The sequence below is a fragment of the Heloderma suspectum genome, chromosome 2 (genome assembly GCF_057233095.1).
Source record: "Heloderma suspectum isolate Gila_16-S chromosome 2, 16-S_ref, whole genome shotgun sequence".
NCBI classification, from domain to species: domain Eukaryota; kingdom Metazoa; phylum Chordata; class Lepidosauria; order Squamata; family Helodermatidae; genus Heloderma; species Heloderma suspectum.
The window spans coordinates 256381369-256405595 of record NC_139459.1 but is presented as its reverse complement, the minus strand read 5'-3'; the positions used below and the strand labels follow the sequence as shown (position 1 = coordinate 256405595).

At 40.5% G+C, this 24227-nt stretch overlaps 1 protein-coding gene across 14 annotated transcripts in view; it reads right to left on the bottom strand.

Annotated features, from left to right (window-relative positions):
- ACSL6 (acyl-CoA synthetase long chain family member 6) overlaps positions 1–24227 on the bottom strand; it is a 117215-nt gene that overhangs the window by 36828 nt on the left and 56160 nt on the right. For 8 of the 14 annotated variants that reach the window (XM_084838873.1, XM_084838876.1, XM_084838875.1 and 5 more), the window contains 8 exons: positions 19642–19862; positions 13406–13520; positions 10575–10639; positions 9594–9695; positions 9397–9496; positions 7708–7886; positions 5612–5644; positions 3231–3282 (listed from right to left, as the gene is read on the bottom strand). In XM_084838873.1, the coding sequence (XP_084694999.1) occupies positions 3231–3282; positions 5612–5644; positions 7708–7886; positions 9397–9496; positions 9594–9695; positions 10575–10639; positions 13406–13520; positions 19642–19862 (867 nt within the window). Of the gene's footprint in view, positions 1–3230; positions 3283–5611; positions 5645–7707; positions 7887–9396; positions 9497–9593; positions 9696–10574; positions 10640–13405; positions 13521–19641; positions 19863–20604; positions 20715–24227 lie in introns of those variants that run through there. The other 6 variants (XM_084838884.1, XM_084838885.1, XM_084838880.1 and 3 more) reach the window with 5 other exon arrangements.

Sequence of the window (24227 nt, the reverse complement as noted above, 5' to 3'; positions counted from 1 at the left end):
CCAGCAACTATACTTAAAGCACACAGTAAATCAACATGCTTGTTCCTAGACTGTCTTGAAAAACAGCTTTTAAATGCTTTCAAAAGTTGATTTGTGTTACAACTTTATACATAACTCAAAGCATTACTGCAGTCTTGCTTAACGCAGACTTTGATCTGGACAGTGTCTAGCACTACAGATAGTCCCCAACTGCTGTTTGAACTAGCAGCAATCATTTTATCTAAAACAAAAGGGAATATTTGATAGGGGAATGTACAAACATGGAAGAAAAATGGGTTTTTTTTCCCCTAACAAAGGATTCTCTCTCCAATAGGGAAGTAACACCATTTGAAAGAATATGCAATCAAATGGGGAGTGTTGCGCTTCTTTTTCATTCCCTCCATCAATACATTTTTGCTGCAACTAACTGAAGATCAAGTTGATGGAATGGGGTCAAACTCCAAGATGTTGTTAGATGGGTCACAAGAGTCAAAAGGACTGTTCCGTAGAGGCATAATTTATTAATACAGAGCAGGGAGTGTGGAACACATCCAAAAGTCATGATGGCAGGTAGAATGTGGAAAAGAAATAATGGAGGAATGTTGAAAACCTGTATTTGTGAGTGAACAACATCCTATTGGAGCCTGCCCCAGCTTAGTGCTTCTAGATGTATTGGACCATGCTGGCTGATGAAATGGGAATTGTAGTCTAACACATCTACAGGACAAAAATTGGGCAGAGGCACTTCTCATGGGCAGAGCCATTCTGTCAACAAGAGGCAGATCCTGGATCAAATCCTAGGAGTATTTTAAATTAAAAAACCCTATGCAATACACAAAACATGAAGTTCCAATCTACAGTTAAATATCACCAAGGTAACTGATCCTCCTTATCACCAGCAACTGTTTCAGTATTTTGGGGAGTGCCTAAGAGTTACCCAGATGTATTGTCAATGATTTTTTTATTTATTTGTTACATTTATATTCTGTCCTTCCTCCATGGAGCCCAAGATGGTATACATAGTTTTCTATGTTTTATCCTCACAACAACCCTGTGAGGTAGGTTAGGCTGAGAGTCAGTGACTGGCTCAAAGTCACCCAGTGAGCTTCATGGCCGAGTGTGGACTAGAACCCAGGTCTCCTAAGTTCCAGTCCAATACCTTAACCACTACATCACACTTTATAGTGTGTAGATATGTTTTAATATATAAATAATCTTTGTTAGAGTTGCAGCTTAATGAAGATAGCACAAAATGAGTTTAAATGAAAAAACAAAGGATTAAATAAAGATGTAAAAATTATCTGTGTGATACTTCATGCCTTATCAAAAAGAACAAGAAAATGCCAGCTTCATCAGTCATGGCTATTTATAAGGATTGGATCCACTTGTAAGATTCCTTTCTACAGGAAGTACTTTTGGAAGGGTAGGGAGGTCCTACCCATGACTGGATGAAGAGTAACTATATCTTACCACCACTGAATACCATGTAACTTTATTCTTTCTCATCTTAGTGGAATCACTGATGTCCATTCAGGACCCGGCCAGAATTAACATCATGGAAATGAGAGGATAGTTTTTTATTTAATCACGTGGATGTATCCATTCTCCTACAGTAGGAGTTCTTACTGTACATTCAATATCATGAGGAACATCTGCACAGTTTTTGAAACAATAATTATTATGCCAGTATCATCAGATTATATGTTTTGTATGAAAGTCCTTGCTTTATATGAAAGGCAAGGTCAACATCCCTAAGATAATCTACTTGGTTGTTGTGGTAGACAACTGACTGCCTCCTCCCATTAGGAAGACATCTGAGGTGAGGTACTCAGGGAGGGTGTATGGGGGTCGGGGGTTGTCTCGATTTGCTAGCCATTCTAAGAAAGACCAAATGAAACAGTCATAGTCCTGTTATGTTCAGTGCTATAAACAATGGCTGTAGGAAACACTGGTACCATAGTGGAACTCAAGATTATTTTCCTAGGAAGCCTGTAACCTACAGGGTGTAAATGCAAGCTTCCTGAACATTAGGGCATGGAAACCTAGGATGCAACATGCTTCTGCACTTTGTGTGGGAAAGGGTATGGAACAAATGAAGTAATGTCATCTCAATTGTCCTACCATTACTTCATGACACTGGCTAAAGTAGGAACATCATTGGTAACTATGATTGGTGGCGGTGGTAACATAATTGGCAAGATCTCAATGGACCACAGGTCATGACAACCTATGGGTTGTTTAACCTATGGATTGTTGGGGATGAGCTGTTTGTTCCTGGATTAACTCTGCGTTGTTCAACCCCTAAACAACCCAGCGTGTCTGGGTTCGGACGTCACAAGAGCAACCTATGAACGGGGCAATTATAGGTTATTAACTGAAAACGGAAGAGACAACTGTGGTGGAGGCAGCATGGTTTCTCACTCCTGCTAGATTTTGCCAATTTGTGGGTTAAATTTCCTGCACTGAGCAGGGGGTTGGACTCGATGGCCTTGTAGGCCCCTTCCAACCCTACTATTCTATGACTATTCTATGAAATAACACACAAACTGCTGTTACATGAGGACCACATAATAGCTGTGGCTGTTACTGTTTCCAAGTTTTCTACAGCTTTAAAAATAACTTGCTGCTAACGGACACTGGATCCCGACAATGTGAAGTGGCAGTCATCTTTGTTGGACCATACAATTGTTGTGCTCATTCTACCAGGCCGGAAAGGAGGGAGGAGATTGGACTTCCTGGCTGAAACAATCAGACCGCAAACACCAGTTCGCTACTGAAACTGTTTCACTATTGTAAATCAGTGATCATTTTAAGTGGAAAGCTTAAAAAAAATTGTGTTGTTAACAGTAATGGTTCAGCTGGGCTGAATCCTTAAAAATCAAGAGTTGAATTTATTAATGAGCCATTCCACATATTTGTTTAAACCAAAGTAGAGATGTTCCCAGAGTACTCATTATAAATATTTCTATTACTTTTCAAAATATACTGAATAAATGTAAGTAACCGACACATCAGTAGTCCATATTTTTATATATAACAATGTACCACAGTTCTTAATTGCTATATCATTATGCTTTTGTACTCTTTCTGGTACATATTAAATATATAAAAAATCACATGCATACATTACAATTTCCATATACATACATTTGATATATATTATTTTAATGGAGTTAAATGGTATTTTGTACAGTGTCAGCAATGTACATTGTTAGGTCTGAGAAAAGTGTTATAAAAGTGGTACAGTTTACCTGTAGTGCCACTAGTAAAACAGACAATTGATAGATCTTCTGGTCGAGGAGGCTAGAAAAATTGTAAGAAGAATGAATGTCTTTGTTCATTTGTACACTGGGCTTATCTATTTTTAACTTCCTAATGCAGGTTTGCAAGAAATTATGATGCTTTTCCATAGTAAATTACCTTGTCTAGAGTTGATCCTTCATTTTTCCTAAGGTTTTGCTCCAAATATATGAAGATACTTTTGTGTGAATAGTTTATCATGCAGGCCTCCTAGGCTAAACCCCACTGGACAAAACAGGACTTACTTCTGAGTAAACATGTACAGACTGTGCTGTTAGTTTAACTGATGCTATTCCCTAATGAAGTTAAATCCCAGCCTCCAAGCAGCTCTATTATGACTATCTGAATTATAACAACAACCTTATTCAGAAGTCTCCCTCATGCACCCATACAAGGAGGGAGCAGAGCTTCACCATCCATCCCCTCCCTTGGCATTTTGTACACTGAGTAGCCCTGCCCCCTGCAGACCACATGCACAGTGCTGACTTCTGCGGGGGAGCCTTCACACAAGGCACCCTCCCTGCAGGTCTCCACACTGTACACGCAGATGCCAGGGGGTGGGGCTACATGATGCCCATGATGTGAGGGGATGGGGCTAACTGGCATGCCCCTGCTCCCTCCTCATGTGTTGGACCAAGGTGTAAAGGCAACTTCTAGACAGAGCTAATATTGGTCAAGCACTAGATCTCCAGCACAGTAATTTACTTGGAGTTCATGGTTTTTGCAGTTTGTATTTCTCAGCTGATACTCTGTGTGGAAAAAAAAAATCAAATAGGTTCTTAGGCCTCAATGGTTCACTTTATCACACTCAGCTGTATTTGAAGTCCCAAACAATAGAGGTTTTTTAGATGAAGCAAGGCAGTCACTCTTATCTATAGCTCTGCGTCTTTCAGAGTTATCACTTTGGAATTGTCATCCCAGAGCCTCAACATTTGCACAGACAGCAACCTCTGGTTGGGCAACAAGATCAAAAGAGAAAGATTTCTTCACCACAATCTCACACTCCTCCTTGCATTTAAGACTCGTCAGCCATGCTAGGAACTGCTACTGTGCAGGCCTCTGGAACATTCAGCACCAAAGAATTATTCTTCGGATATATTTGTCCAGAGCGTGTGAAAGGTTTCGTAACTCATATGGAGGAGGCCCTTGATTCTTGCATGAAACTGAGGATTCTTGCAGGTCTGGCAAGTCTTGACAGCTCTTATTAATAACTTTGGGTATTGAGCAGTATAGAAATGTGATTAATTAAATTTCACTCTATCCTCCAATCCTCTAGTTTATTCTCCATGCTTCTCCCCAGGGGAAGGGCTAAGTACTCCATTCCCCCTACCCACGGTGCCTTACAATGGAAAAGAACACTTCATAGTAAAATTACAGGTGGCTGCATACAATGCATAGTTTAGCCCTGCGCTTTTCTGTACTAGACTGGGAGCCAAACTAAATGTTTTTGGATGATTTACTTCAGCATAAGCATACCTGGCCCCAGCTTGGTGCTCTGGGGGGTGGGAATTTAACCCCTCCCCTCCCATGTTCATCCTGAAATTCCACCCTCACCGCCCACTCCCTGGGATTAAAAAAAGGGAAAAAAGTTTCCTGGGGTTAAAAAAAGGAAAAAAGTTTCCTTTGGAAAGTAAAGTGTTTTTTTTTAAAAACCCTACCTGCAGGGATTGGGGGTGAAATTTTGGGACAAAAACAGGAGGGGAAAAGCTCAAATCCCCCCTCCCACAGTGCCATGGTTTCAAACCAAATAGGAGTTGCACACGCTTACACTGAAGTAATTAAAGAAGGTTGAGTTTGTCCCTGGATTGACCAAGTAACTTACCTCCTTCTCCAAACCAGACTTCCTCTGTTTCCCTCCCACTTCTTGCTCCCACTTTAACTCCCTCATGCCTTGTCCATTAATCTAAATATTCAGAAAACAAATGAAGGAGCCCAGGTGCGCACGCACGCACGCACACACACAACGTCTGATATGCACTATGTTGGATTATGACAAATTATGCTATACACAAGTAACTTGGATTAGAAACTATTTAAAATGGCCATTTTCTTAAATATGGTGACCATCCGCAAAGATCCCTGCTGCGTCATCATCATCATGGCGATCACTCGTGACCAAGTAAGGTTGTCTTCCAAAGACAGAGTCTATATAGATAACGCTTTAACCCTGCATCAAATTCCCTTAAAGCAAATGGGACAAGCATAAGGCCACTGGCTCTTGTGCAGCTCTCATTAATATCAATGAGGCTCAAACGGACGATATTAATGGTGGATTGGGCCCAGTTTTTTCTGAACAAATACGAAGGGGTGGAAAGGGACAGGTTATACTCACCACAGGGACATGCCAGCATTCTCGACCACAGTCCTGAAATAATTTAATAAAAATGTAACGATTTAATATCTGTGAATTAGCCATGGTCCTGTCCCTGTGTTACATGTCGCTTGGTTCTCTTGCTCAATTCATCTGAAACGATTCTCTCTGCAGATACTTTTCTGCAGTGTCTCTCTTCTTTACTTATGCCATGTTATAATATCAAATGAGGATAAATAAGAGAATTATAAAACAGTTTTTGCAATGAGAAGTTGAGAAATTAAAATTCTCATCTGTTATTATTATTTCTATTATTAGCCATCTTTGCCCATTATTGGCTTGGTGGAACCAGTTATATTTTATAGTATTTGTACTTGTACTTGCCTTGACTTATTCATTCATTCATTCATTTCATTCCATTTCTATACCACCCAATAGCTGAAGCTCTCTGGGTGGTTCACAAAAATTAAAACCACAAAGTGCAACATAAAACAATATAAAATATGAACGCTTAAAACCACAATACAACAATACAACCAGAATAAAACCTAGCAGCAATGCAGCGATTTAAATACAAATTTAAAACACCAGAGCTAAAAGATTAAGAAGCTAAAACGCTAAAATACTGGGAGAATAAAAAGGTCTTCACCTGGAGCCAGAAGGAGAACAATGTAGGCACCAGGCAAACCTCTCTAGAGAGCTCATTCCACAGCCAGAGGGCCACAGCACAAAAGGCCCTCCTCCTGGTAGCCACCCGCCCCACTTCATTTGGTGGGGGCTCATGGAAAAGGATCCCTGAGGATGATCTTAGGGTCATATGGGAGGAGGCAATCCTTCAGATAACCTGGCCCCAAGCCGTTTAGAGCTTTGAATGTTAATGCACTTAGAATCAGGCCTGGAAATGGACTGCCAGCCAGTGCAGCTGGAAAAGTATTGGCGCAATATGATCTTGTTAACAATGTCCCTGTTAACGATGTTGCTGCCCTATTTTGGACTAGCTGAAGTTTCCGGACCGTTTTCAAAGGCAGCCCCACATACAACACATTGCAGTAATCCAAACAAGAGGTTATCAGAGCATGGATAATTGTAGCTAGGCTATCTCTGTCCAGATAAGGGCATAGTTGGTAAATTAGCCTAAGCTGATAAAAGGTACTCCGTGCCACTGAGTCCACCTATGCTTCAAGTGATAGTTCTGGATTCAAGAGCACCCCCAAACTATGAACGTGATCCTTTAGGGGGAGTGCAACCCCCTCCAGAACAGGTTGAACATCACCTAGCCAGGCAGATGAACCATCCACTAACAGTACCTCCATCTTGTCTGGATTGAGTTTCAGTTTATTGGCCCTTTTCCAGTCCATTACTGTGCCCAGGCACTGATTCAGAACAGCCACTGCCTCACCTGAGTTTGATGAGAAAGAGAGGTAGAGCTGGGTGTCATCCGCATATTGATGGCACCTCAGCCCACACATCTGGATAACCTCCCCTAGTGGTTTCATGTAGATGTTGAAAAGCATAAGGGATAAAATAGAGCCCTATGGAACCCCATGGCATAACTGCTAAGGCACAGAGCAATAATCCCCCAGCACCACCTTCTGGAATCAGCCATCCAAATAGGAGTGGAACCACTGCAGTGCAGTGCCTCCAACTCCCAACCAAGACAACCTATCCAGAAGGATACCATAGTCAATGGTATCAAAAGCTGCTGAGACGTCCAGGAGAATCAACAGGGTCGCACTTCCCCTGTCCCTCTCCTGGCAAAGGTCATCTCACAGAGTGACCAAGCCAGTTTCCTTTCCAAAACCAGGCCTGAAGCCTGATTGAAATGGATCTAGATAATCCGTTTCATTCAAGAGTGCCTGGAGTTGTCCTACAACTGCCCACTCAAGCACCTTGCCCAGGAAGCCCAGCTTATAGCTGTTAACATCGTCTGGGCCCAGGTTAGGCTTTTTCAGGAATGGCCTGATTACCGCCTCTTTTAAAAGACTTGTCTTTTAGAGGGGAAAGTGTGACCGAATAAGAAGAAAAATTATACCCATATTAATTTGTTCTTATTTTTTGCAACAGTTGCTTAATTTCATAAAAGATATAACATAACAAAATAAAGCAAAGAACCTCACCTCTACTTCCTGCATAGCCTGGATATGAACTCCACACTTTTGTCCTCTTTCTTTAAGGTCTTTCTCAAAAGGGTCCATTAAAATAATACATTTCAAGCCTGGAGTTTCTTTTTTCTCTACGTGTTCTAACAGGACTCTGGCTTTTTCAGGCTTATCACAAACTACTATAGAAATATCAGCTGAACAAAAAAATAAAATGATGTTTTAGACAATTATAGTGAAATACCAACATATTTATCTTTTAAATAAATCAGAATCCTCTATTGACATTTGTGTGACAATTATAGAAAGACATACAGGAATAAATATTAATTCCTGAATTTTAACACTGCTTACTTCCTCCACCACAGGAATCACACTTTTTTCTTTTGTTTATGCTAAGTTCAGAATTTTTTAATTCTGGTTTTTAACCTGTTCTCCTCTTCTTTCTTTTTCCCCGACTCTCCACATTGGTCCAGTTGTTTTATGGTTTCAATTTTTAATTTGTAATGTTTTTACAAATCTTGGTGGTGGCTCCCCATTTATGGAATAATCTCCCTGACGAGGCCCAGCTGGTGCCAACACTGTCATCTTTTCGGCACCAGGTTAAAACTGCCCTCTTCTCTCAGGCATCTGGCAGCGTATAATGAGTCTCTCGATTGTCTCTGGCTGATTGTTTTAAATTGTTTTAGATATATGTTGTTTTTGTGTGTGTTATTTCTTTTATGTTATTATGTGAACGGTTTTAATATTTTATATAATGCATTTTAATGGTTTTTAATTTTTGTGAACTGCCCAGAGAGCTTTGGCTCTGGGGCGGTACAGAAATATAATAAATGAAATGAAATGTTTAGAATTGAACTGCTGTACTTTATGAACGTCAAGAACAACTGTGGGGTCTTTAGTCAAAGAGGAATACAAAACTCAAAATAAAAAAAAGTAACACAATAGTTCATGAGGGTTACCCCTCAGAAATACTGGTTCACAGATTCAATTACTTTAGCATTTATAAAAAGAAGAAAAAGTGGTCTTATCTGATGTAAAATGACTATCGACAGCAAAAAGCCAAATTGTAGAATGAAAATGTAAGCAGTTCTGGTACCATATTGCCAGTGGATGATTACAGGAATGATCAAGTGTTACTCTGAAACTCCCCAAAACCACAATAGAGCTACAGCTAGACTCTACTTTTTAATATTTAAATTCCATCTTGGATATTATCTGAAGTAGTTTCTGAGGTATACATTTAACAGTTTGGGTCTGATTCCCCTGCTGAAATTCTAAGAGTGTGTGTGTGTTTTACTACCTCAACAGTCATAATTAGTAGATGGAAAAGTGTCTTAAAAATATTTTTCAATATTACCACTTAAAGCGTCTGTCAAATATCAAATGTTATCTATCTGGATTTTGGCTTGAGAAACTACACTACGCACATACAGACAACAAAACTGCCCTGGGGAGTTTCAGATGCAGATGCAGTTTTGTGGTAAAAGGGCCAACTGTAACCACCCAGTCGATAAAAATGTATTGGTTCCCTCTTCTAACATTTTACTAGAAGTGGGGATTTATTAGAAGTGAGGATTCAGAACTGAAATGACTCTCACTTCTGAAATAATTCTTCTTTTGAACAGCTGTTGTTCCAAGTACACAGCAAAAAAACAGCATCCTAAGAAGCTATTTACACAAATGAATCAACTTTTAATTTTTTACCTGTGTTGATAATATAACGAATGGATCCAGGACCTAATGTATCGTAAAGGGGAACCACAACCATGGAATAGGTATAGCAAGCCAGCTCAGAAATGATCCACTAGAAGGAGATGATGAAAGGTATAAATTACAGTTTGCAATAAATATGACTAAAACATGGAAGATGGAGATAAGACTCCTGTTTTCTTAAATCTCACCTCTGGCCGGTTTTGTGCAAAGACCCCAATAAATTGACTTGTGGACGGTTTGCATCCTTTTTGGAGTAAGCCTGATCCCAATGCTTCTGCTCTTTCAGCAACCTCAAAGTGAAAGAAAACACTTAAAAATAATGAGCATAGGGCCATTTCACACATTATCTTGAGGCAAATCCAGGCTTCCTCAATATGAAGCTATGGCCTATTATGGCAGTTCTGCCCCATGTACCTCTAATTATTATGGGCTGCATCCAATGTTAGTCTGACTTTAGTCCCATTCATTTCAATGGATCTGCTCTAAGTAGGATTAACATTGGATATAACCCTATATCCTTCACTTCTTTTTCCCCTTTCCCTGCCTTTGCCGAAAGAATTCCAAATTCTTCAAAAAGCTGAATTAAACAGAAGTGGACCATGCAATAGCACATTCAGCTAGTCTCACTTGCAAGAGAAGACTTAGTCAGTGGGCCCGGTTCAAAAAGTGCCTTTAATATTCTGCACTGGCATGAATCAGTGAGTGACACTGTGATACAGTAAAGGTTACAAGAGCATCAGTTTCTACTCCTCCTGGCAGAAGACGGTAGGGCATGGACCCTCCTCTCCTTCTGAAATGCTGCTCAGCAATAGTGGCAGAGAATAGCAACCTGCACTGTATCACAGGCCTGTGTCAAGAAGTAAAACCATAATATAAAGAAGAATATAGATGCAGATTTGCCAAATTTGTATAATTCATTCTGAGTGAAGAATTTGGGCTTCCTTTGTGTGGATTGAGCATGTGGTGGGAGGTACACAAACAGCTCTTATACTGTTCATTCACTTAGATCAGCGTCCCCTGACCTGGTGCCCTCCCCTGGGGATGATGGGAGTTGTAGTCCAACACATCTGAAGGACGCCAGGTTGGGGGAGGCTACCTTAGAACAACTATTCCAAAACTCTGTTCTAAAGTTTTTTGGGTCATTAAGAAAAATACAACATGAACCTCACCTCCTTATAGGATAACCACTGGTAAGGCTGTTTGGGTTTCCTGAATCCTAAGCAGGGACCATTTTCTAAAGAAAAACAGATGACAGGAGCTGTAAGTACTATAATCCTTTCCCAAAAGATAGTTAATAATGCATTTCCTGGTACCCTGAGTACTCCCTTAGCAGAACAGTATGCTTAAAAATAAACCACTGTTATTTATCAAGGTCAGTGTGCAGTGCCAGCGATCCAAGGGTTCGTACAGAGGACCATCAAATGCACAGGGAAGCTATCTTGCTTAATGCAATGTCGCATTCTAGAAGCTCCATCAAAGACCGTTCAGAGCTTTTATTTAAAAAGGAGAGGGTGACTGACATTAAGCACATCCTTATTAACATACCTTTTCTCTAGAATGCATTATCCAATCAGTACTTCCAGTCTAATGCTACCTCCCATTGGTTTGGAAGCTTAAGAAAACCATAATAAATACATAAATAAACAAATAAATGTAACAGTAACATTGTATTTGTTTTCAAGAGGAATGGGAGACAAATATAAGCTCTATGCAGCCTTTATAACATCAGCTTTCTCCTCTATGGAGGAATAGAGAAGGATGTGAGATGCAATTATACTATCAGATGTACCCCCAAAGTTGTTAGAATTATTATAACTTGCTGTAATCTGACTATTTTTCACCCAAGTGTTACCTTGATTTATAGGCTCAAGAAAGGGTTGCCAAAAAGCACACACAGTTCAGACTGCTAGACATTGTTAAGAGTAGTTTGAACCAATTTTCGTATTTCATATATATGTGACCTATTTCATCATAGCACATCACCTGTTTTTAACACCAGGGTCAATGTTTGTATATGTATAGAGTGCTTTTCCTCACCACCACAGTCAGCCCGCAACATCTGCCATTCGGGGACAGAGCTTCCAGGGCAAAGTCAGAGCTTCCAGGGTAAGATGGGGGAGGGAACCAGAGGAAATCTGGTTTGCAGCAGGAGGTGAGGTACTTGGTAAATCCAGGGCAAAGTCATAGCTCTGGCTGGTTTTAGCCCTGGGCTGCTGGTGGCCCCCACAAGCCCTGTCCGGCTGCCCTCCAGACCCCCAGCATCCACCACTGCTGAAACACTCCAGTGCCACTTAAAAAAAAAAACTGCTCTAGGAACGGGCTCTATGATTCCTGCTGCAGACGCCTCAGTCCTAAAGCATCCTGAAGCATCCAATGGAGTAGTGCTGAAAGGTTCTGGCCTGCTTCCTAGGATACTCCAGGGATGCTCTAGGAACAGGGCTTCAATGGCAGGAACCATAGAGTAGAAAGCATAGAACCCTATTCATAGAGCCTGGAGGTAAGCTGTGTTCTGCCTAAAAGAACCCAGGAAACAGCTGGCATTTCCCACTTGAAGCAGCGTCAGTAAACCACAGACCAGTTTGGGAGCAGGCTGCAGCGGCCTCCCTTCCCCAGCAGCCCCCACAGAGCAACCCCTGCGTGTGTGAGTAAGGGGTGTGTGTAGTGTATGTGTGAGTGTGTGCACATATGCACATGCTCACATATACACTGCACACACCCCTCACCATACCCAATGGTGCAGTCCCTACCATACCTGATGTGACCCTTGGGACCAAAAAGGTTGTGCACCCCTGTCTTAAGTTCTTCCTCCTCTCTTTTTTGAAGTCAGCTATAAGAAGTATACCCCTATCCCAATTGACATAGTTTCACATGGGACTCTTAGAAGGAGCTGGAGGAGTGATAGAGCTGTTGACATTTTAAGATCTGAAGCTTTCGATGATGCTTTGAGTTTGTTATATTTGTCTTATTTTTGCTGCTGTTTTTTTTTATATAGCTATTGTTTTATATTTTATGTAATTGTTTTTCTTTGATTGTAACCTGCCCAGAGAAACTTTTTGTATTGGTTTCGATATAAATTTTGTAAATAAATAGTCCACTGCAATTGCAAGAGGACAGCTAGAAAAGAGCTGTGGGTGTAGAGGAGATAGGTGTGGTGGCAGTATTATAATAATATAGCACTGTGGACATAGGAGTGGGTCATTTTCTAAGTATTTCCCCACAAAAAATGTATTCCATTGCCTTTTTATGCTTCTATGTCAATAAAATGTAGTCTTCTATATATGAAACTATTTCTTTATTTGATATTTATTTATTTACAATATTTCTTGGCTGCCTTTCAGGGCAGAAGCCCTCCCACAGCAGCTTACAATAAAATACATAAAAACAGTTAAAATATTATAAACACAATAAAATAGCAATAAAAACAATAAAAGCCAACAATAAAACCAGAAACACAACAATGGCAATAACAGCAATCATATCAAGAGAAGGCCACAGTAAAATAATAAGTTTTCAAGGCCTTCTTAAAAGCCTGCAATGATAGAACATGGCGACCTCCAATGACAACTTATTCCAAAGGTGTGGGGCCACTGCAGAGAAAGCCCTCTCATGTGTGGTCACCCCACCTTTCCACAAAAAAGGTGGTCAAGGCAGTAATTACTAACTAATAAAAACAAGATTAAAATAAACTTAGTTAAAACAATCATAAAAATGAAACACAATAAAAAAACACAATGAGAAAAATAAAAACAGCACCCAACTACCTTCGGTCCATTGCATTTTCATGGAACTGTCCCTCAAAATGAACGTAGGACTGGCCCAATCATGGTCAACTGAGTTCACAGCACAAAAGAACCACCAACCAACTACAATCACTTTTGGCAATGAACCCACAATGTCCTCTTACAGAAAATGAGGCAACATCCTATGTGGGGCGAGTGGGGAATTTAAGCAGTAAAGATTAACATGATGCTATGAGACACTAAGACTTTCAACGACTTACCGGATATATTAAAACCCCTTCTAAAAACCTCATACATGGTCCTTGCATCATCATAGTAGTGAGTTAGCAGCTGTGAGCAATCACCAATTACAGATCTCCGTGCACCATCCCAGCCCTATAATGAAATAATACAGACAACAATGGGAGATCAGGCGTTTGGGTAGGAGCAACTCTACATTGGACATGGGCTCTTGGAGCCTCATTCCAGTCTCTCAGAGTTATAAAAGCTATTAAACTGCAGACTCAATGAGTGGGTTCGCATGATCGCAGGGGTAAAAGAAGCCATCGTGGCTAATTCCCCTGCCCCCATGCTTGTTGTTTACATAATTACCTGCGCTGCAGCACGGGTTGGCGTGTTGTCCAAACCCAGCACAGCAGGGCAGGGGTAGCTTTGTAACCACCCCACAACACCTACTGCACGTTGTGGGTTGTAGGGTGGGTATGAAGCCACCTCTGCTGCGCACTGGGTTTGGATGACATGCTGTAGCGTGGGTAATTATGTAAACAACCAGCACATGTACAGCAGGGGAGGGGGAGAAGCCACAATTGCTTCTTTTACCCTCACAATCGTGCAAACCCGGCCAATGACAATATAATAAATCTACTGTAAGCACTCCTTAGTTCTCATACAAACAGAAGTGAAGCCTCAACTACATGTAAATTCAGTTGTTCAGATTCATCCCTTGTTACCCTGTTTTTTCCTAACCCCTTCATATCTGTCCCACTGTCAAAATGTAGATTGTAAGCTCCTTGGGGACCTGGCTTTGTGTTTATATGGCTCTGTAAAGTGCCATTTTGATTGATGAAATTATGTTTACAACCAGCTATAGTTTGTTAACCAAAGTTCCTGTCTTCATATCAACAACTGACATGACAATACACTGGTCACCTCCCCTGATTAACAACACATTCATTTCCAAACTTCAAATATGAATGGAATACAGGTGCATCAACAAGTCACTGACCCTCCTCATTTTAATGCATAGAACGCATTTGGTAAACAGGTATGAGATGTTGTTAAGCAGATCAGTCTCTATTCTCCCTTGCTTTATTTAAGCAAAACAAGTCTCTCCCCAACTTAAAAATCCAAGGATAATCCAATCTTCCTATCTATATTTAAGTTCTGTGAAATAGGGACGTTCAGAAAAATGTTGATTGAAACTGTAGGCTAATCTTAGATTATAAAATAAGAAGACCATTAAAACTTATCCACTAGATTGGAATGGTGATAATAGGTCCACAGAATTCATCTTGTGCAAACGTTCAGCTATATAAAGAGACATAGTCAGGGGCAGAAGGAAAAATTAACAGAAGGTTAAGGTATGCAGCTGTGTAGAGAACAATTTATCTCCCCCCACTCCCACCGTTGACTTGCTTTGAGGATAACATGAATGATGCAGGAAGACTCATGAAATATACATTTAATTCCATACCAGTGTCCATAGGGAACATTTCTCTGCAGCCAGCAATGAAAATATTTTGAAAGCACAAGGTACAAAACAAAGTGTTCAGAAAAATCAATACAGTAAAACTGCAGGTTTGAAATCTTCTATAATCTTGCGTATATATAGAAACCTTTAGCAAGCAATTATCATATAATTCTGCCAAAATGTTTAGCTTTCATGGTAAAGCTTTGTACATCCATCCACACACTTTTCAAAACTCCTAAAAACAGACACTGCTTAATATTTTACCTTTGAGTGATCCCACTGATGTTAATGAATTTATGTAAGCAAACCCTCTTTTGCTTGTATATACACTTCCATATATGTTCCAGGGAAGCAACTGGGCATGAACATCCATATATACCATCACACTCTTTAAGATCTTCCAAGGAAGCCTGCTCAAAGTGGTCCCAACTTCTGAACAGTGAGCAGCTACCAGAAATAGGGCCTTCTTGGTGGTTACCTCCTTCATCATGGAATTCACTTGCCAAGGAAGCCTGCCAGGCTCACTTTCTACTGATCTTTTTAAAAGCTGGTAAAGATTTGACTGTTTAGGCATTTGCCACTTAAGATAAGCAGCTAAGAACTGGCTTTAGTTAATGTGGGTTTTCGTGGGCTGTGATGAGTACATGTCTTTTATTGCATGGATTTAATTTATTTGTGTGCTATTCTGATAGTTCTTTGGACTACAAGGAAGGAGACAAACCTTAACAAAATAAAGGCGCCATGTTAAGGTGAAGTCCACCCTACTGAAGTGAACAGTGCCTGAATTAATGCTGAAGTCACAGCCTAAGCTGAATTGTTTTCTCAAAAACTGTTCAATATGAGGAGCATAAGAAAAAATGGCATGTGCATGGCTGCAAAGCGGATTCTCCCACTGCAGTTCTTATTTCTTACTGCCTACCCCACCCCACCCCTCACTTCCAGTTTTGCACAACAGAGACAAAACAAGGTAAACCAGTAATATGCTATGTTTCTTGAACCTGCTCAGGTCCAAATGATGGAGTGGGTTGAGGATACTCTAGCTTACACCATGCCTGGCCAGGGATGTATGTCCTTGTATCATAGGTCACACATGTTTTCCAGTGGAATACTGGCTTCCTACACAATACACATCCTATCTAATCTGGAAACAGTATAGGCTTGCTTTCATATACGATTTGTGGCAGATTGTGAAGGCTCTTCCAGACATAGCAAAATGTACTATCCCAAACATTTCTTCCTCATTTTATGGAAGAGATTAATTGCCAAAGATAGCAAAGACACAACAATCTAAAGACAATCCACAGAATAATATGGGGGACAGGCCAAAGATCCCAACAATGGAAGGTGCAGATTAGGAATGGAGTGGTAGATGACAAGGCAGAATGGGAGAGGAGAGCTTTCAAATACAGGCATTTCAGATCTTGTGGGAATTGTGTGATTTTAATAATCCAACTGGGCTGACCATGTTCTTAAAGCTAATCCCACTGAGCAGCCAGGATTTTTTTTAAAAGTATGATCCTGCTTCTCTAGGTTAGTTGAAGGAAGTCCCCTGTTTTGGCGTAGCTGATCCTTGTAAGAACATGCTGGATCAGACCAGGATCAGGCCAGACTTAACTAGTCCAGCATTCTGTTCTCATAGTGGCCAATCAATTTGTGTTAGTGGACATGAATAAACTAGGTATCTTATTTCAGAGATAATTTATTCTGAAAATATTCCAGTGTGTGCACTTTTGTTCTTCAGTATTTTCTTCTTGAACCCCTCTCTCTGGGTGTTGGTCTTTCTAGGCCTGCTGTGCGGATGCTTAGTAATTTCTCTTGGTAAAGAAAAATGCCTGACGTATCATGGATTAATTACTCTTTTTGACTCGGCAATAAGCTTAACATAAGCCATGATCACTTCAAAGAAGTTTGCTTTGGTTCATCTTGAAATGATATATTTGGATAACACTAAGTAAACCCCAAGAAAGACTAGAGATCTTTTCAAGAAAATCGGAGATCTCAAGGGAACGTTTTGTGCATAGACGGACATGATAAAGGACAAAGAAGGCAGGGACCTAACAGAAGCAGATGAGATTAAGAAGAGGTGGAAAGAATACACAGAAGAACTATACAGGGAAGATCTTAATGTCCCTGATAGCCATGAGAGTGTGGTCACTGAACTTCAGCCGGACATCCTACAGCGTGAAATCAAGTGGGCCTTAGGAAGCATTACTAATAACAAAGCTAGCGGAGATGACAGTATTCCAGCTGAGCTATTTAAAATCCTAAAAGATGATGCTGTTAAAATGCTGCACTCAATATGCCAACAAATTTGGAACACTCAACAGTAGCCACAAGACTGGAAAAGGTCAGTTGACATTCCAATTCCAAAGAAGGGCAATGCCAAAGAGTGTTCAAACTACCGTACAATTGCGCTCATTTCACATGCCAGCAAGGTGATGCTCAAAACCCTACAAGCTAGGCTTCAGCAGCATGTGAACCGAGAACAACCGGAAGTACAAGCTGGGTTTCGAAGAGGCAGAGGAACTAGAGATCAAATTGCCAACATTCACCTGATCATGGAGAAAGCAAGATAATTCCAGAAAAACGTCTATTTCTGCTTCATTGACTACGCTAAAGCCTTTGATTGTGTGGATCACAACAAACTCTGGCAAATTCTTAAAGAGATGGGAGTACCAGACCACCTTACCTGTCTCCTGAGAAACCTGTACGAGGGACAAGAAGCAACAGTAAGAACTGGACATGGAACAACCGATTGGTTCAAAATTGGGAAAGGAGTACGACAAGGCTGTATACTGTCACCCTGCTTATTTAATTTATATGCAGAGTACATCATGAGAAACGCTGGGTTGGATGGATCACAGGTCGGAATTAAGATTGCCGGGAGAATTCTCAACAACCTCAGATACGCAGATGATACCACCCTAATGGCAGAAAGTGAAGAGGATCTAAAGAGCTTCTTGTTGAGGGTGAAAGTGGAGAGTGCAAAAGCTGGTTTGAAACTCAACATTACAAAAACTAAGATCATGGCATCTGGCCCCATCACTTCCTGGCATATAGAAGGGGAAGAAATGGAAGCAGTGACAGATTTTATTTTCTTGGGCTCCAAGATCACCGCAGACAGTGACTGTAGCCATGAAATTAAAAGACGCTTGCTCCTTGGGAGGAAAGCTATGGCAAACCTAGACAGCATAGTAAGAAGCAGAGACATCACCTTGCTGACAAAGATTCGTATAATCAAAGCTATGGTTTTCCCAGTAGCAACATATGGCTGTGAGAACTGGACTATAAGGAAGGCTGAGCACCGAAGAATTGATGCTTTTGAACTGTGGTGCTGGAGAAGACTCTTACGAGTCCCCTGGACTGCAAGGAGGTCCAATCAGTCCATTCTAAAGGAAATCAACCCTGAGTGCTCATTGGAAGGACAGATACTGAAGCTGAAGCTCAAATATTCTGGCCACCTAATGCGAAGAGAAAACTCCCTGGAAAAGACCCTGATGCCGGGAAAGATTGAAAGCAAAAGGAGAAGGGGATAGCAGAGGATGAGATGGCTAGATAGCATCACCGATGCAATGAATATGAATTTGAGCACACTCTGGGAAAGAGCGGAGGACAGGAAGGCCTGGCGTGCTATGGTCCATGGGGTCACAAAGAGTCGGACACGACTTAACGACTGAACAACAACAACATGTAACCCCCAAAGCATCATCAAGGATGGAAGTGCACCATTCCCATAGGGAAAGTTTTGTATATACATTTTAAATAAAGTAATAATGAGGTTTTTTGCGTACCACAAAGGGAATCTCAATAGTATAATTAGTTCACTTTGTCTATGCTTTTACAAATATGCCTCCAAGGATTACAAAGCATGTTACAAACAAGAACAGTCACAAGGAGATTTTATTGCATCATTTATGTTATTCAGAAAACCAACATTGTAAAAATGTCATTAATATCCAGTCCTGGGTTATCTTTTTCCTCCTTTGTGTATGTGTGGATAATACAAAAACATGAGGGACTAGACCAAAAATTACTTTGCTCTACTAAATTAGTGTTCAATTCAGCATGTTATTCTTTGAAAGCATTTGTTGCTCGTGAGCAGGCATATTTAAATATAAGACATCAAATCAATTTAACTACTTAGTTATTATTTGTACTATGGTGCTTTTACTGCAGAAATAAATATTATGTGGTTGCTACTAATAAGCAAATGATGAGGGCGTACATGTGGAAGTCCTTTATGGATAAGCCACCCATTCTGTCTTGATTCATACCTTAACACAAAAGCCAGGATCCCATTTCCCTGCAGCACATTGCTCTAGGCATGTTGTCCCTGGTTTAAATCTCCACCCATCACCAAACAAAATTTTAAAAGTTTACATTCCCTTCACCTTAGCTTCAACTTTCACCCATCCTCTGGATATCTCATTGTGGCAGTGTATGGCAAGATTATCCAGTCAAATCTTAAGAGACTAATGTATCATTTCATACTGTAATCACAGATTTAGAAAACTGCATCCCATAAAACACCGACTATGACTCACTCACAAAATCTCCGAGCAAGATCCACGTACTGAATCAACTTTCAGCTTTGAAAAATAGCTTGTCTTTCACCATTAGGGTCCAGTTTTTCTCTGGGCAAGCCATTATGTTAACAGTCAGTTGTAATTTTTAGGTGATTGCTTATGAATATTGTAAAAGATCAATGCAATAAGAACTGCACTGCCTACTGCTGAAAAAAGCACAACAAAAATTTTTACTGTTCCTAAATTTAATTCTGTTCTTCATAAAGAGCAATGACCTCACCTCAATTTCTTCTGATTGGATCAGGAGGTCACATGGTGGTTTCACTGCTCTGGGCCTGCTAGCCAGCCAGTATGCAACGACAGCTGCAAAGGCACCAATGCCTACCAAGGTGGTAGCTGGCAAACTTCGGAAGAACTGGCTGAAGTCTTCAAACTCTGGGAGCCGCAGGTTCCTTAGGATCTCTTGTGCTTGCATTTTTTCAAAGATTGAAATGGCAACCTCTGGAGGACCCAATGGAGAAATAATAAATTATCTAACAACAGTGGAAGACAGACTGTACTGTTATGCTAACTTGTAAGCCAGACACCATCTCAGAGCAATAAATCTTAGTACAAATTTATAAAGGTCCAGGACTACTGAGAGTTAAATTAGCAGTAGCAAAACAGAATTTGAGGGGCCAATCTATACATTACATTCACCACCGGGGTACTAATCCCTGCAAGTTTGCTTAGGTTTGCCATAACTGTGGTAGTGCCATGAAGCAAAACTTACTATACAAGTTGGGGCTATCTTATCGTGGGTGTCTTACCAGTAGTAGGGTTGGGGGGTGGTTCACTGTGATTTGCTGACTCTTATAGTTGCTTTCTACTTCACAATACTTCCAAAGATATGGCGAGATTGGACATTTGCCACTGAAATGCCAATCCCTGTGGCCAAAGTAATATATAGACCAACTGAAGGCTGTTGTGCCTGAGCTGTTAATGCCTCCATTGTGACAACACAATGTTATTAAGAGAAGAAACTGTCAAACCCATTGAATAGCATCCTCCAAAAAGAGAAATTTGACATTTTCTCCTTTTTTGACATTACTTGTTTTTCATTTTAAATATCATTAAGCCCTTGTGACAACCACATGGTAGCATGCTGCAATACCACATTCAACATGAAAGCAGATATCATTTCTGTGAAAGACAACAGATTTCATAGTTATGGAAGCAATTACAAAGAAAAAATAGAGCATACCTAAGACCTGCCACTTTCAATTTTAGTTTTTCAAGTGTATCTCTGAGGTTACTTAAAAATTCTAGTTGGTGGTAATTCTGCTTGTTTACTTGGCTCCACGGTGAGCACTCCTTAAGTATTATAAGAAAGAAATATTAATAAAGTTTTAGTTTTGTTCCTTACCCAGAGGCATAACAATATGGGATGTTTATAGTTTTCTTTAGTGGAGTGAATAATATGGTAGCATAACGCAAAACTTAGGTGGCATTAGGTTACAGACAACCACTACTCAGATCCTTTAGACAACACATGTTGACAGTTCACCAGACAGCTATATGACAGAGTTTCTATCACCACAGTAAATTTATTGTACAGAATAAATAAGGTAGCATGGCAGAACGTTACTCAGAGGACGCATAAGTAAAATGCACCCAACATAAACACACAGAGATCCATCCTATGTTGCGACATTTTACAGCATGGGCCACAAGCTCCCCAGTGCTTATCCCCTCAAGGCCGGCTCTGGTAAATACTGTGTTCCCGAAATGATACATTTTTCCAGTGGCTCACTGGTTCAATTTTTTAGGTATGAAACAGAGATAACGATGTGAGGGGTTGGCCAGCCACAAGGATTGTCTTGTGTATCTTTGATGAGAGGATGCACCTATATTCCCTGTGGGTTATTAAGCTGATGGACAGTGCTCCATTTTATATATCTGGGGATTTTCCAAGCTCTTTGGCTTCATTCCTCTGTGTAATGATTTGTAAATAATCCAGCCTAGAAGTCAGGAATTCATTCTACTGTGTGGATAGCATTCTGAGGTACAGGGTAGGAGGTTCCTGGGTGGGGGTGGAAGCATGAGCACTGCAGGTCATACTCCCACAGCACATGAGGAAGCAACCCTGTGACTGCATTAAGACATTTCAGGCTGCAGGTGGGGCTCTCATGATTAAATGCTCCTCCACAGGTAAAACAAAATCTCCGCATATAGAAAACTAGCCTTGTTGTGAACTGCCCAGAGAACTTCAGCTACTGGGCAGTATAGAAATGTAATGAATAAATAAATATATAGTCTTCTTCTTGATATGCGAGTTGTGTGTGTAGAAATTATTTTTCTACCAAGAAGCATTCAGTCATGTGTACAAGCAGCTGCAGTCTGAGGTAGACTAACTGAGATTCAGATTTATTTCTCATCTGCTTGTTGTGAAAACTAGGTTCAGGATTGATTGATTGATTTTAAAAAGTAAAATGGGTTATTTTCCACATTACCCAAGCTTCCAGAGTTGTGCTTGGGTGAAAATAAAACTTGTAAGCAACAACCTCAGTTCAGGTTGCTAATATTTTAGGAGACAGCATTTCTTTCAGTTTAACCATAAATTTGGGCTGGTAATAGTGGCAGGATTGGAATTAATGGTATTTCTGGAATTAGCTGCAAAGAGAACAATTGTTAACTCCCATCTGCCCCAGGTTAGGATTGGTCTCAAAGGGAGGAGCAGAATGGCAGTCAGTAGAATAGAAAAATCAGTGCATATAACTATAATATCAACACCATGCACCAAGTGTGCAGCTAACATGCAAAGGCCCAGTGGAGCAAGGGTAGGAGAGTGAACAGGCAGCAAGAGTTCAGGTTGTAACCGCTTTAGCTTTGTCTGTGCTTGATTCTCCTTCTCGATTAAAAATGACTGAATGCAAACAGCTGTTTGCAAAGAGTAAATGCATGTAAGATAAGGAAACATGCCATAGAGTCTGTTTTGGGAACTAACTAGATGTCCAACTAACTGGATGTGTTTGGAACTGGAGATTCCCCAGAACTCTGGTTAAGAGGGGACATAATATTTATTATCTGTATTTATAAGCCATCCTATAACAAAGGTCTATATTCATTATATATGTGACTGGGGCCAAGAAGGGTACATATCAGAGCTAATAACTTCCAGAGCACAATGGGGAAAGAGTTAAACACCACAGACATGGGTGAACAGGAGCTGAGAAATGCATTCAAATATTTTTATATTCTGTCAGTTATCCAACTGTACAATGAATTATTTTTTAAAGACATATGGCCACATCAGGCAACAGCCATGGGACATCATTTGGATTTGAAATTTGATTCAGAAAGAGCAAACATGCAATATAACCGCTTGGATCCTAAGATAAGTGAATGGAAAGAAGTTCGAGGAAGGAAAGTTTCCCCTCCTTTCTCCTCCTTGCAGTCACATGGAAAGCCTCTTCAGAGTCAGGGATGCCTCCTGAACAATGTGGGATGGAGCATGGGAGGCTGCTGGAGAAGGGAGGAATTGCCCCAAATTAGGTGGATCCATGCCACATTGTTCACTAGGCACACTGGACCCACTGGAGATGCTTGGGGGTGGAGGCACAAGTAGGTTTAAAGGGGGAGGCTAGAAACTTTTGTGAACTTCCTTCCTTTCATTTATCCTAGGATCCAAGTCAATACCTGTGCAATTTGAATCACAATATATAGAAGAGACCAAATGATCTGTCTCAATTTAAATAGTGACCCAGAACCATTTACTGGCACAAATTCAGACACAAGATGATTCCTATTTTATCTAAGTAGAGATAGTGACACAGTGAAGTCTATGCATTATATTATGAGCACTCAGGAAATGCATCTTTAATTAGTTGCTGTAGATTTATCACTGAGCCACAGAATGAGTTATATTTATTGCTTCTGGATGTACGTGTAACCCCTAAGTGTATGACAATTAATTCTTGTCTGTGATAAAGACTTTTCTTGTTGTTTGTTGCATTACTTTGAACCTCGGCCAGCCTTCAGTTGATGTCACTACTGAGCCTCTATAGCCAACAGCTCCCACTGCATAAGCACCGCATTACACAAAACAGAAGTACTACGTGTGGTAAGCAAGGGGGCTGCTATAGACCCAGCTACATTAATGTAACGACTCCTCAGGTCTTACCTTGCAGCTACTATGCTTTAGCCCTGTTCAGATGTATCTTTCTATGTAGGAATTAATGTGCAGAGGGGGTAATACGAAGCTGTCTTATCCTTAAGATAAGATCCTTAAGAAGTCAGACCCTTGATCAACCTAGTCCAGTACTTCTGATTGGCAGCAGCTCATCAATTGCTACCTAATCCTTTTTTTAATTGGAGATGCCATGTACTGAACCTTAGAGCTCCCTCTAACCTCAGTTTGCAATTCCCGCCCCCCTCATGTTTGTATACATACTCAAGACTCAGAGTAACAATCTGTGTATCTGATGAAGTGGGCTATAGTCCAGAAAAGTTTAGATCATAATAAATGTATTCATCTTTGAGGTGCCAAAAGTCTCTTCGTAGTTTTTGCTGCAAGACATTAACATGGCTACCCCTCCATAAATTGTTAACAGAAAGCATCCTGAATCGAGTCCTAGTGCTTGCCGTGGTTTGGCAAAGAGCTATCCTGCAGCCAAGAACTGCACATTTCCTCTCCTTTAGCTACACACAAGAAGGAAGTTAGTTTTCTGTTTGCTTCTGCTACACTGGGTACCAGACCCTGGAAAAATGAAAGCCTACTATCAAATGGGCCAAATACACGTTATGTGGAGGTTCATGAATGAAACTCTGGACTTTTTTTTCCTTCAAAAAGCAGCTGCTGTGGTAGTGGGGTGGCATGGAGAGAGG